This window comes from Hordeum vulgare, chromosome 4H (genome assembly GCF_904849725.1).
Source record: "Hordeum vulgare subsp. vulgare chromosome 4H, MorexV3_pseudomolecules_assembly, whole genome shotgun sequence".
NCBI classification, from domain to species: Eukaryota; Viridiplantae; Streptophyta; class Magnoliopsida; order Poales; family Poaceae; genus Hordeum; species Hordeum vulgare.
Genome location: NC_058521.1, coordinates 153,138,097 through 153,152,271, shown reverse-complemented (window position 1 = coordinate 153,152,271; position 14,175 = coordinate 153,138,097). Strand labels below are relative to the sequence as shown.

General features: G+C 48.1%; 1 protein-coding gene across 1 annotated transcript; it reads right to left on the bottom strand.

Annotated features, from left to right (window-relative positions):
* Nucleotides 1-10,741: 10,741 nt before the first annotated feature.
* On the bottom strand, nt 10,742-12,057 carry LOC123448224 (probable pyridoxal 5'-phosphate synthase subunit PDX1.1). The gene has a single exon (XM_045125052.1). The coding sequence runs from the start codon at nt 11,858-11,860 to the stop codon at nt 10,916-10,918; it is 945 nt and encodes a 314-aa protein (XP_044980987.1). The 5' UTR covers nt 11,861-12,057; the 3' UTR covers nt 10,742-10,915.
* Between the last annotated feature and the right edge of the window lie 2,118 nt (nt 12,058-14,175).

Sequence of the window (14,175 nt, the reverse complement as noted above, 5' to 3'; positions counted from 1 at the left end):
TCCGCTTTTATTCCATTGCCGCCCTGTATTAGATTGTTTGTCGCATTCATCATCGCATCATGCGCATCATCTCCATTGCATGTGCACTCCGTTGCCACCAGTTTTCAAAACTTGCATCCGTTAGTAGTTGTCGGTTCTCTCCGTTTTCATCGTTGACCGTTTTCAGTCCAACCACACACGCACGCGCTCGCGGCACCATTAAAATCTTGTTTTAAAAGTGTGTTTGAAATATTCTGGAATTGGGTTGAAACTTGGTGTGTGGTCTTGTTTTAATGTAGGTAGACCGCCTCCCAATTTTTGTCGCAATCGGAGTTCGTTTGATACCCGAACCATCAAACCTATAGTGACACTATAGCCGGCCCATTGTGGGACGTTTTTTGTTGTTTTAAACTCTGTCGCCGGGTTGCTCGTTTTTCCTCTCTTCTATGCCTAGCCCTTCTGCACAGTGCACCGACCCTACGCGCAGCCTAGGTCGAAACCTCCCAGAACCCGAACCGGGCGGTCGTAACCGTTCGGTCCGGATCAACCCCGTTTGACCGCAAACTATCATCGGTTTGTCCATTGAACCCCTATTCTCAAATTATTTCCTAAACCTGTTTTCCTTTTCTTCATTCAACATTCTTTTGTTTTTTTCTCTCTTCCTTTCTTTAATTCCGTGAGAGAGAAGGAGAGAGCCCAACCCAGCCGGCCACTTGGGCCTTCAGCAGCCCAAGGCTGAGCCGCCCCCACCTACTAACCCTAGCGAGAACCCCTCGCCTCAATCCTCTCCCCCTCGTCTCGACAGCGCCGCCATATGCCCAGAAAGAAAGCCCACGCGCTCAGCCATCTTCCCTCGATCCCGTCGCCCTCCTCCTCTCAGCCCGAGGATCGAGCAGCTCCTTCCCATGGCATCCATGCATCGCCTCGCCCCAGGCCTGAGCTGCCCCGCCTCCGCGCTCGCGTCGCCTCACCACCATCTGCGCCTCGCCCCAGCCGCACTCGTGCTCCTGCCTCTGTTGCCCTGGGCTTTGCCTCGCCCTCCTATTCTCGCGAGCCTAGCCAGGAGAAACCCCGTGCCAGCCTGGAGCTGTCTTCGTCTGCTTGGAGTAGCAGCCCCCATGACGCCCGAAGCCATCGCCGCCGTCCCCTACTCGCCTTTCCTTCAGGCGTCGGAGCCGCAGGTCCGGCACACACCTCTGCCCCAGCTCCTCCCGAGCGGCCCGCCCTCGCGCCGGCCACCGGAGCCCCGACGTCGTCGAAGCCTCGTCCGCGCTAGATCCGGCCAGCTCGCGCCGCCTCGTACCCATTCTCGTCGCTCCTGCAGCTGCTAGCCTCGCCGGAGGCGAGTCTCGAGCATGCCCTGCCTGCAGCCTCCCTGCCTTGCTTCTCTAGCATAGCAGCGCCGCCAAGGGCCTCTCACGATCAGGCATCTTTGGCTGCCATTAGTCGTTGCGCCCAGGGCCTCTGTTCCATGCTCCTTCGACCCCTTGTAGCCATCGAGCCGAAGCCATGCGCTACTTCATTTTCTCCATGCCAAGTCTCGCAAGTCCTGGGGCCTCTTCGCCCATGACCAATGTCGTCATGCTTCATCTCTATCAAGTTTGAGACCGTGTAGTACTCAATGACCCGATGATGCGCCAAGTACCACTACCATCGTCGAAGACATGTGTACCACTACGCCAACTGAACGACTACTATCGACAAGATCGCGAGTACCACTACTTCCACGACGTCCACGACGACCCATGTACATCTACACCGCAATGACTTGATCCACCCCGAATGCATGCTTCAAAGGTATACCACCGAGACGATCACCCGTGGACCGAATGCATTGTTGTATGTGACGAAATGTTATCCGTTTCATAGGTGCCATGTTAGTTGCACGTACCCCATATGCATGCCTCCGACACATGGGAACCCGGTAACCGGGATCACCCCATCATTCTTGGGATGAGACGCTCACAATTCATCGGCACCGGTATCTCATCGAATTATCGGAACTGGAATGTTGCTGTGGAATCGTCTCCATTTAGCCGCCATATTTCCCTTTCGTTCGCCATGGCGACACATCCTTCATATCCTTCTTGCCAGTGTTTTCATAAATATTACATGCATGTTGCATTCATGACATAATGTCTTGTGTTGCACGTATCTTTTAACTGTGGCTCCATTCAAATGTTTCGTGTGTTAACCGACTAGGTTAACGTGTAGAATCACATGCTTCACCTCTTGCCATGTTAATAACATTTTAAAATTGTCGTGTACCTAATCGGGAGTGAACAAATTAATTAAATGTGGAGTTTCGTCAATATGCAACTCGTTGCATATTGAGCTTCACTTAATGTGTAGTGTTTGATTGTTGTGAATTGCCATGCCATACCCTGCATAATTGAAACTGGACATGCATCATATTAGGTGTGCATCATATCGTGCATGTGATGTGGTGAATATCGTGTGTTGATTCTTGTTTCTGGTTTCCTTTGTCTCGATAGAGTTCCGCAAGCGTGTCGGAATCTGAGGATCCGTTCGACTACGTCGGTTCGTCTGCTTCACACAGTCATTCTTCTTCCAAGCTGGATCCCAGGCAAGATGATCATTTCCCTAGATACCATTACTATCATTGCCATGCTAGTTGTCACGTTTCTATCATTATGTCTCGTCGCCTACCACCTGTTTAATGTTAGCCTCTCAACATTGCCATGAAACCTTCAACATGTTCACAACCTAGCAAACCACTGATTGGCTATGTTACCGCTTGCTTAACCCTGTGTTAACGTTGCTACTTGCAGGTGCAGTTGCTTCCATGTGACTACATGGGTTCCTTGTTATATCACCATATTAATTGCTAAGTAATTCAATGGACCTATATACTTGGTAAAAGGTGGAAGGCTTGGATTTCTAGCCTGATGTTTTGTTCCACATTTGCCCCCTTAGTTTCGGCTATCGGTGTTATATTCCATAATTCAGTGCTCCTAACATGATCGGGGTTGTTATGGGGACCCCCTTGATAATTCGTTTTAGATTAAGACTGGTCTGGGAAGGCCCAACTTTGGTACTACATTTGCCTAATAACCTAATAAAATTGCATAGGGACTTTCTGGACCCCGTGGATAATTAATCAACTCCCGGGCGAGTGCTCCTTATGAGTGTTGGTCCAAAACAGAGCACTGTGCGGGGCCAACCCAGGGCAACTTGGGTGATTTCTATCAGGACACGATACGCCTCGCTTATCCGTCGTGTCCTGAGAACGAGATACACGGCTCCTGTCGGGATCGTCGACATGTCGGGTGGCCTTGCTGGATTAGATTTACCTTTTACGAAATATCTTGTGCATCGGGATTCCGGTGATGCTTTGGGATTTCTCAGAGTTGAGGTTTTCCACTAAGGAATTCGAGGAGGTCGCGAGTTTCGTGATCGAGGATTTCTATGCGGCTTGTGGTAATTTGTGATGGACTAGTTGGAGCACCCCTGTAGGGTTAAATCTTTCGAAAATCCATGCCCGCGGTTTTTTGGCAAACTTGGAAACTTTGTTTAACATCTTGTTCTAGATAACTTGAAGTAAACTTAATTAAAATATGCCAACTGTGTGCGTAACCGTGACTGTCTCTCTCGCGAGTTCCTTTTCCGACTGAGGACACGGTGGGGTTATGTGTGACGTAAGTAGGTGTTCAGGATCATTCATTCGATCATCATTAGTTCACGTCTGTTATGCGTAGGTCATTCACCTCTTTATTCTTCTACTCGTAAGTTAGCTATCTCAAAGAAATGCTTAGTCGCTTGTTGCAGCCTCACCACTTATCCATGCCTCACCCATTAAGCTTTGCTAGTCTTGATACCTTTGGAAATGATATTGCGAGTCCCTGTGGCTCACAGATTACTACAATGCCAGTTGCAGGTACAGGTAAAGAGTTACTTTGACGTGAGCGCGTTGATTGACCTATTTGGAGTTTCTTCTTCTTCTTCATCAATCTAGGATAGGTTCCAGGCCGGCAGCCTGGGATAGCAAGGATGGACGTCGTTATTTTATCGTTTGTATTCGTCCGTAGTCGGACCATCCTCTTCTTCTTGATGACTGTATATTATTGTACTAATGTGACTCTGATGTAGCTTGTGGCGAGTGTAAGCCAATTCCATATACTCTTCTCTTCAGTACATGTACTTGTAACGATATACATTCTTGCGACGCGACGAGATGCGCTTCTATCCCTATCGAGGCCCTCGTGCTAAAATAAGGATAGGGTCACATCTTGGGCGTGACGAGATAAAAGAGTTTGTCATAAAGGGTTACGTCAATGCAAGCTTTCACACCAATCGGGATGACTATGAGTAGTAAACCAGATTCGTATAATGGAGCAGTCATTTGGAATAGTTCCAACTGGAGCGTGACAGTAACATCTACAGCATGACATAGAGATTTGTAAAAACACACACGGATCTGAAAGGTTCAGACCCGTTGTCTAAAACCACTTTCACAAGCAGAATAGAATAAACCCCAAAACTCATTGGGTGTGAATTACATAGTGATGTGAACTAGATTATTAACTCTAGTGTAAGAGGGAGACTGTTCGAAATATGCCCTAGAGGCAATAATTAATTAGATAATATTATATTTTCTTGTTCATGATAGTCGTTTATTATCCATACTATAATTGTATTGATTGGAAACTCAAATACATGTGTGGATACATAGACAACACACTGTCCCTTGTGAGCCTCCAAGGACGAGCTCATTGATCAAAGTTGGTCAAGGTTTCCTGGCCATAGACATGAGTTGTCATTTGATAATGGGATCACATCACTAGGAGAATGAGTTGATGGTCAAAACCCAATCAATGAACATAGCATGTGATCGTGTCAGTTTATTGCTACTGTTTTGTGCATGTCAAGTATCTGTTTCTGTGACCATGAGATCATGCAACTCCCGGGCATCGGAGGAATGCCTTGTGTGTATCAAACGTCATAACGTAACTGGGTGACTATAAAGGTGCTCTACAAGTATCTCCGAAGGTGTGTGTTGGGTTGGCGTCAATCGAGACTGGGATTTGTCACTCCGTATGATGGAGAGGTATCTCTGGGCCCACTCGGTAATACAACATCACAATGAACTTGCAAGAAATGTGACTGAGTTAGTCACGGGATCTTATATTATGGAATGAGTAAAGAGACTTGCTGGTAACGAGATTGAACTAGGTATGGAGATACCGATGATCGAATATCCGGCAAGAGACATACCGATGGACAAAGGGAACAGTATACACGATTGATTGAATCCTTGATTGTAACATCCCAAATTTCCAATTTGGAATGTTAATGCATTAGAGCACCTTGCATATCATATTTTATTTTCATAATTGTTGATCCTAAAAATTCTAAGCAACTCAAGGACCCTTGGAGAGAGTTGGGAATTTATTTATTTTCATATTGGGATTTTCTCAACTAATGAAAAGAGGATCATTGGTTTTTAATTATTTTTCTCTTCAAATATTTCATATATAAAAATATGATAGAGGGGATAAAATGACTTTCCTAAAATTTAGAAATATTTGAGAGGAAATTTTAAAGCCAAATAATAATTTTTATTTAGATTTTATTTGCTATTTTATTGGATTTACGAAAATACAAGTTTTTCAAAATATTATTTCAGCCTTTTAAAAATGTCCACGTTGTAGAGCTCATTTTCAGGAGTTCGGCAAAATTTGTTTCATCGAAATCGGAGTTCGTATGGACTTCCTTTTTAATTTTCTATCTCGTCCGATTTAAAAAAACGAACCGACCCCGGAGGCCTATATAAGCCGCCCCCCCCCCCCCTGCGCACAAACCCTAGCCGCCGCCGCCGCCTCGCCCCGCCCACGCCGCCACTCGCCGGAGCACGCCGCCCGAGGTAGAAAAAAAATATTTTTTCAGATTTTTTTTTATTTTTTTTTGGTTTATTTAATTAAAGGACATTCGTCCGTTCGTCAGATTTATTTTCGGGGATTTTTTCGCGATTAATTTTGATCGCGATTCCTGATCCGAATTTCGTTTTAGTACAACTTTTCGCTCGTTTATCGGAATTAGGTGATTCAAACGCCCAGATTTTCGTCACGAAAATCTCTTTCTGATTAATCCACTTGCACAAGATTTTTATAAATAAAATTATGACTTTAGTCCAGATTAGTAAACGAATCTCGTTTCTTTCGCAGTTTGAGTTTCGTTGATCCGTTTGATTTGATTCTTTTTGGAAACCGGAGTTCTTTACTTGAACTTTCTGGTTAGATCGTATTCTATTTTACCCGCGCATCTATATTGTTGCTTATGTGTGCTATTGTTTGTTGCGATAGAATACCCGGATTGTGAAGCGTTCTACTACGAGTCCCTAGGTTTTGCGGATCATCAGCAAGGCAAGTAACACTTTAATCATATCCCTTATTACCCAGTTTTATTGCATTAGATCCACCCTCACACATTGCATGGTTAGGATCTAATTAACATGTGGGTATTGGGAAGTAGATACAGAGGTAGAACCTATTACCTGTTTACTATGAAACTTTTGGGAGTTACTTCTACGTTATGCTATTATTGCTATGCTATGCTCGTAGACGATTATTTGGGTGAGTGATTTCCATGACAGATGTGAGTATTGTTAATTAAAGGTTAACTTAATGTGGCTACTTAAATACACATCTGGGTGGACTGCTTGAGGCACCCTAGAATCCCCAGTGGCTGTCAGGATATCCTGGGGGAACCGTGTGATCATCCTAAGGTCCGCCACCCAGCTTCGAAGGGATCATACGACTATTCATACCTAAAACTTACGTGTGCAGCCGCAAGCTATTATGGGCTCTAGCATAGTTGAGTAAGTTGTGTGAAGCTCTCGAAGTGGTAGACTAGCAGATGTAGAGGGTATAGGTGGTACGGTCTACCCAGAAGTAGAGAGTTAATGCTTCAGAAAGACTATGTCTCGAATCTCCGACTATGGATGTATTTCGAGTCTTGTGGGAAAAGTGCACAACCTCTGTAGAGTGTACAAACTAATCATGATTAGCCGTGTCCCCGGTTATGGACATCTTGAGTATCTGGTTCTTGGATTTTCATGTGTATCTCAACACTCTAAATTAATTTGCGGGTTAATGATGATTATTTTTGGGTTTGAGTTGGAGGAACCTTCTCATTGTTCAATAACTAACAACATAGTTAAATAAACTTTGTTCCACTAATATAGGAAGAAATTTGGCTTTATGCAAAACTATTAACCATAGAGCTTTCCACCAGCCAAATATGCGTGTAGATATAGCTTTCATTTCTCTTCACTCTCTATGTGTTACCTTGCCAGCATATTCCATGTGCTGACCCGTTTCGGACTGCAACGTTCATGTTGCAGACTTTTCAGATATCGAGTAAGCGCCATAGGTCGTTGTTTTGCACTCAGCTATGCCGTTAGAGTTGATGGACCTACTTTATCTTCCAAGCCTTCCGATGTTATAAAACTTAGATGGCCTTAGGCCATATTATTGTAATAAGTTCTCTTTGAGACATTCATTGTATTATGTGTGGGATTGCTACTCTGTTATAATACCCATCGAAGTACTGTGCGTGTCAGCATACCGATCCAGGAATGACACAGATGCATGGAGACTGGACTGATTGAGGTCTGGTCGCTACATTGATATCGTGGTTCGACCGATAAAAATCTTCATAGAATATGTAGGAGCCAATATGGGCATCCAGGTCCCGCTATTGTTTATTGACCGGAGAGTGTCTCAGGTCATGTCTGCATAGTTATCAAACCCACAGGGTGTGCACACTTAAGGTTCGTTGACGATTAGGTATTGTTGAGTTATGAATGATGGTGACCGAAGGTTGTGCGGAGTCCCGGATGAGTTCCCGGACGTCACGAGGAGCTCTTGAATGGTCTGGAGGTAAAGATTGATATATGGGAAGTTCCATGTTGGTCACAGGGAAAAAGTTCGTGCGTCATCGGTAGCGTATCGGGGGTGCCGGAAGGGTTCCGAGGGTCCACCGGAAGGGGCCACCAACCTTGGAGGGGCCACATGGGCTGTGAGGGATGCGCACCAGCCCCTAGTGGGCTGGGCACACCTCCTCACCTAAGGCCCATGTGGCTGGGCTGGTGGAGGGCCAACCCTAGGAGGTGGCGTCACCCTAACTTGGGGTGGCAAGACACCCCATGGGTCGCCGTCCTCCCTCTCTTGGTCGTCGCCCCTCCTAGGGGGGAACACTAGGGCACAACCTCCTCTCCCTTCCCCGTATATATACGGGTGGGTGAGAAGGCTGCAAGACACCTATGCCACGGCGCAGCCATATCTCTCCCATAGATCAGTTTTCTCCACTAGATCGGTTCCGGTATTGCTTGGCAAAGCCCTGTCAGAACAGCCGCACCTCCACTGCCGCCATGTCGTCCTGCTAACGGAGAACTCATCTACCTCTCCACCCTCGCTTGCTATATCAAAGAGATGGAGATCGTCATCGGGTTGTACGTGTGCTGAACGCGGAGGTGCCGTCCGTTCGGCACTAGATCACGATGGATCGTGATGGGATCGCGGGACCGATCGTGATGGGATCGCGGGACCGATCGTGATGAGATCGCGGGATGGATCAGGATTGGATCACAAAGAGGTTCGACTACATCAACCGTGTTATATATGCTTCCACTTTGCGATCTACAAGGGTATGCAGATGCATTCCCCCTCTCGTAGATGTTAGTCTCCATAGATTGATCTTGGTGAGCGTAAGAATTTTTTTGTTTCCCATGCGATGTTTCCCATGCGAGGAAGCCGGAGCGGCCGACATCGCATTGGTCGGGCGAGGGGGCCTCGTGCAGAACGCCGATGACGCGCGGATGGCTGCCATCAGGTTGATGCGTAAGTTAGAGAGGTCGGCCACCCACCGCTCTTGGATACGGTTTTTGTCGGTGCTGATGGGTCAAGAGGCGGCACGGCGGGCGAGCCATCGAAGAAAAGCAAGGAGCGATGAGAAGAGAGACAGAATGATGTGAATAGAGGAGTGGACGCTGACATGAAAGAGGAAAGAGAGTTTTGAGACGCCTCATCTGTCTCTCGCACTCCTCAACGTCTCGTTCGTCTCTCGCACTCCTAAGGCATTGAACGAAGCGCCAGGTGGCTACGGCCCGAGAAGTAGATACAACCCAGGTAACCGCTATCAGACCATCTCCAATAGCCGCCCAACGCGTGACGCGTTTAAAATACGTTTGCAGCGCCCTGATCGTCTGTTTTGGCGCGGCGGGGAGCGCTGGCTCCAGCGGCCGTTGTGAACTTTAGCGCGCACGTAGCTCCAGCAAGTGTGCTAAAATGCAGCGCGCGCCAGCGGCTGGATGGGGTAGGTGGAGTTACGAGCGGACGCTTGAGTGTCCGGCGCGCTGTAGCGGGCGCATCAAATAAACGACGCGCGATAACATTTCGGCCCGGTTGCTGAACTAGTTATGTCGCTTGCGCGGTTTTTACGCCTTCGCTGGAACGCACAAAAACGGCCCGCACGCGCTAAAATCGCAGTTTAGCCGCCGCGCGGGGTTTTTGCGGCCGCTGTGGAGATGCTCTAAAACACGTCCCTAGAGATGCTCTTATGGATCGAAACCATGGACCATTTACCCGCAAAAAGGAAATGAAAGCATGGACGAGGTGTGTTTGGTTTGAGGACCAAAAGTCATGGAATATCATGGTTCCATTCCAAAGTCATGGGTTGGTTTCATCCTTGTGTTCACTTGATGATAAAAATGTCATGGGTTGGTTCCGTCCCGGTGTTTAGTTGGAGAGATGAAATGAGAAGAATCTGTAAATAGTGAGATTACTTCTCTGAACAAATAGAGTTCTTTGCATTTGATAAGCCTATAATTTAAATTTTCAACAACATTTTCATTCTATTTTCAACACATGCAAATAAAAATATATGATCATGAGTACATACCAAATATTTACGAAAAATAATCAGAAAAATGAAAAAATAACCACGAAAAAAATAATCACGAAAATGAAAAAAATAACCACGAAAACTTTTGTTCGAGTGCGGGGTGAGCGCGGTGAGAATTGCTTGGTTATTTCTTTTTTTCTCCTTGCTTTCATGGACGAATAACGAGTCGGTTCCTTCAAATCGGCGGAATCACTTGGTGAAGCATCTGAAAGGAATATTCCCTGCATTCGGATGATCCAATTCCGATTCCTAACCCAACTAAACACGAGAACGACTGCTAAGGATGGAACCAACCCGTCCGATTTCAGGATGAGACCAGACACATCCTTATGGATGGAAAGCATGGACCATTTACCCGTAAAAAGGAAATGAAAGCATGGACCACGAGTGACGATTCCTAACCCAACTAAACACGAGAATGACTGCTAAGGATGGAACCAACCCGTCCGATTTCAGGATGAGACCAGACACATCCTTATGGATGGAAAGCATGGACCATTTACCCGCAAAAAGGAAATGAAAGCATGGACCACGAGTGATCCTGCTTTCTGAAGGGACCGCCTTGTCGGTAGGCGCATCCAGCGGCAACCCATCAGCACGAGAAACAACTAGAGTTTACTACCGAGCAGAGGTTCGTTTGCTAGAAGGAGCGTGTAGGAATCTGGTTAACCTATAATCCACTACATAGGCGTAAGATGAGGAAACGAGGATTTTGTTGCCTGGTCAGGTTAGGGAAACCAAGGCCAAGACCAGTCATTTTCGCCATCTCCAACAACATTCAATCTCCACACTCCAGTTTGGGGGCAAACACGGGCAACAACAAACGAGAGCATTGCACTTCAGAGCAAAATCCCTCAGCTGATCTGAACTTGCAACCAACACCCAAGATAGTACTGCTGGATAGATAATACATGATGCACCTCGAGGAACAAAATGACACATGATGCAAGCAAGATTCGAGTTATTACGACGACGATCCATGGGATGGCAAGGAGTTTAGGAAGGTATGGAGCTACTGGGATCGGGCGGCGAAGCGCTCCACGTTGGGGTCGGACAGGTTGATCCCCACCATGGCCTCCCCTAGCCCGGCGCTGACATTCGCCAGGATCTCCGGGTCGCTGTAGTGTGTCACGGCCTGGACGATGGCGCGGGCGCGACGCGACGGGTCGCCGCTCTTGAAGATGCCGGAGCCGACGAAGACCCCGTCGCAGCCGAGCTGCATCATCAAGGCGGCGTCTGCAGGGGTGGCGACGCCTCCGGCGGCGAACTGTACGACCGGGAGGCGGCCGAGCTGCTTGGTCTGCATCACCAGGTCGTACGGGGCGGCGATCTGCTTGGCGTAGCTGAAGACCTCGTCGTCGTCCATGTTGCGTAGGGCGCGGACGGCGCCCATTACGGAGCGGACGTGACGGACGGCCTCCACCACGTTGCCGGTGCCGGCCTCGCCCTTGGTGCGGATCATGGCGGCGCCTTCGCGGATGCGGCGGAGCGCCTCGCCGAGGTTGCGGCAGCCGCACACGAAGGGGACGCGGAAGTTGTGCTTGTTGATGTGGTGGGCGTCGTCGGCGAGGGTGAGGACCTCGCTCTCGTCCACGTAGTCCACGCCGATGGCCTCCAGGATCTGGGCCTCCACGAAGTGTCCGATGCGGGCCTTGGCCATGACTGGGATGGTGACGGCGCGCTTGATGTCGCGGATGAGGGCCGGGTCGGACATGCGGGCGACGCCGCCCTGGGCGCGGATGTCAGCGGGCACGCGCTCCAGCGCCATGACGGCGCAGGCACCGGCCTCCTCGGCGAGGCGCGCCTGCTCGGCGGTGACGACGTCCATGATGACGCCGCCGCGCAGCATCTGGGCGAGACCCACCTTGACGGAGAAGGTGGCGGCGGCAGGCTTGGCGGTGGGCTCCACCACCGCCTTGTTGTTGCCGTACAGGGCCACAACACCGTCGGATGCCATGGATTCTTCTCCCTCCGATTAGCCGCCGCAACAATCTTTTCTTCCTCTTTGGGGGTTTGGGGATGGATGAGCTAGATGTGGTTCTGCTCTAGTGGAGTGGTCGAGGAGAAGTGGAGCTGGACTTGACTTGCAACTGTAGTACTGGACACGCGTAGACAGAGAGAAAGCTGGGCTAATGGGCCATTCCTTCCGGTCCAACGATCCAATTTTATCCCAATCATCTCCGTTGCCAAAAAGATAAATTCAACATCTCAATCTGAGTACTCACGTTGTCAAAACAACTAGGCCCAGTTTATTTCTAATTTTTTTAGAGTTCTAAAATAAGTTGTCTCTTACCTAACTTATTCTAGAAATTCAACCAATTATTTTCTTTTAAAAGCCTCCTAGTCATGTCTTAACTATCAGGATTCTAAAAAATTTTGAAGTCAACAAAAGAGTGACCCCCAGTACTAGCATGTTTCTCTATTATCCGGCAAAATGAAAGCGAGAAGTATTTTTCTCTTCGAGGAACCACATTTATGATTTGTTTACAAAATCATAAACTACATTGCCTATTTATTGTTTTCATTTATATGACCCTGTCATCCGCGTGTAGAACGAGTATCAATTCTTCATTTGTGTCCTCGCCGAAGAGACCCTTTCTGTCCGTGTATGACCGTGGAGTATCTTTTCATTCATCTATGGACCAAAGATAATCTCTTTGTTACAGCTCTAGCCAAAGATAATCTCTTCAGTCCTAGCCACGCCTTAGTGGCTCCTAGGGCCGACCTCATCACGTAAACATGCGAATGAGTTTGCATGTCGTTCCTCACATGGACGAAGAGTTACTCCTCATTTCCAACACAGATGAGAAGTCATTTCTGTTTGCTAGTTATTGATTGACGTTTCCTCTTTTTTCATTTCTCTTCCGGTGATCCCTCGACCACCGTTTCCTCTCCCAGACTTTTTCTTCATGTCATACCCTCTCCTGTACTTTTCCTTCCCACCATCCCTTCTCCCACATTTTTCCCTTTCTTTTGCCTCGCTCATCCTATAGAACTCATGTCTCACATCTTGTGTTCTACCTTACCTATTTCTCGAGTCATGTCTAGTCACCCCGCGTCCTTTCACTCCAATGATATCTCATTTGCTTTTGTAAGGTGCCACAAAAGTTAAGATGAGGGTTCCATGTGTCCCTTTTGATGAATTAATTATTTGTGAAAGGCACCTTATGGAGTTTAGTAAGTGTTTTTCCAAACTCGAACTCCCGAAGAAGCTCTCAGAAAGGAACCTAGAAGAAAATCGACAAGAACTTCTGAGGTTGCATAAAAGGTTGTGAAGGAGGTGGTGCATGTAAGGAAGTTGTGTGCGTGGATCATGACGATGCGGGGAGGGACGTGGGGGTAAAGCACATGGATGTAACTCTCGGCGATGTGAGGTAGGACTTCGCAGACCTTGCGCTCATGATGAGTCACAACATCGAAGAGCGATTACATCTAACAAACACGTAAATACCTCGTAGCTGGTCATCAAGATGCCTCTATCGGAAGACACTATCGGAATCGGGGCTCCATAGACCCAGAAAGGTTCAAACACTCAGGTGTGCTCGCTCTCCTGCCCTGTTCTGCCTCACAACCTCACGCCGACTCTCCCGTGGGTCAAGATAAGGAAGATAAACAAGAACACACACGCAACTTACCTAGGTTTAGGCCACCTTGCGGTGTAAAACCCTACTCTTGCTTGTCTAGATTGCTTGAGGTGGAAGGCGAGTACAAAGGAAAGGGGGTTCTTGCCCTAGTGGAGTTGGTGAATCCCCTTTCTACAGAGGCCCGTCCTCTCTCTTATACATGCCATGGTCCTCTTCCCCCGAAAACACTAGGCGGGAAGGGTTGTCACAATGGCCATTTCGAAAGGGGACATGACTGCAGTCCATCCTCACAAAGGTGGTCTTCGCCTGCCAAAGCTCTTCGTCGTGACGAACTGGTGGGCTCGGGGTGACCTTGGTCCTTCCTAGCCCCCAACTTTGGTCCTCTTGCACAAAGTAGGAAACCTTGGGTGGGTGCTTTTGGAGCCCGCAAAATGGCCCTGCTTCCTGAGCACGAAAGTGGAAGCCTGTGTGTCCGTGCCCGATCGCACCGCTCATGCGCCACCTGTGCATCCTGTGTCACCCATGTGAAGACCAGGGTCACGCGACCCTCCTTGGTTGCCCTTGATAAGTCCGCCCCATGAGGGCCTCGGGGGTGGCCTCAGAACGCGTCCTTGTAACAAGCGGCCTCACGCGGTCCTTGACGACGATCCTCTAGGCACTTGCCTTGCAAGGGTATTGCTTGTTGGGC

What these genes read in the sequence shown, in the direction of transcription:
- LOC123448224 (XM_045125052.1), bottom strand. Translation starts at nt 11,860, where the DNA reads ATGGCATCCGACGGTGTTGTGGCCCTGTACGGCAACAACAAGGCGGTG.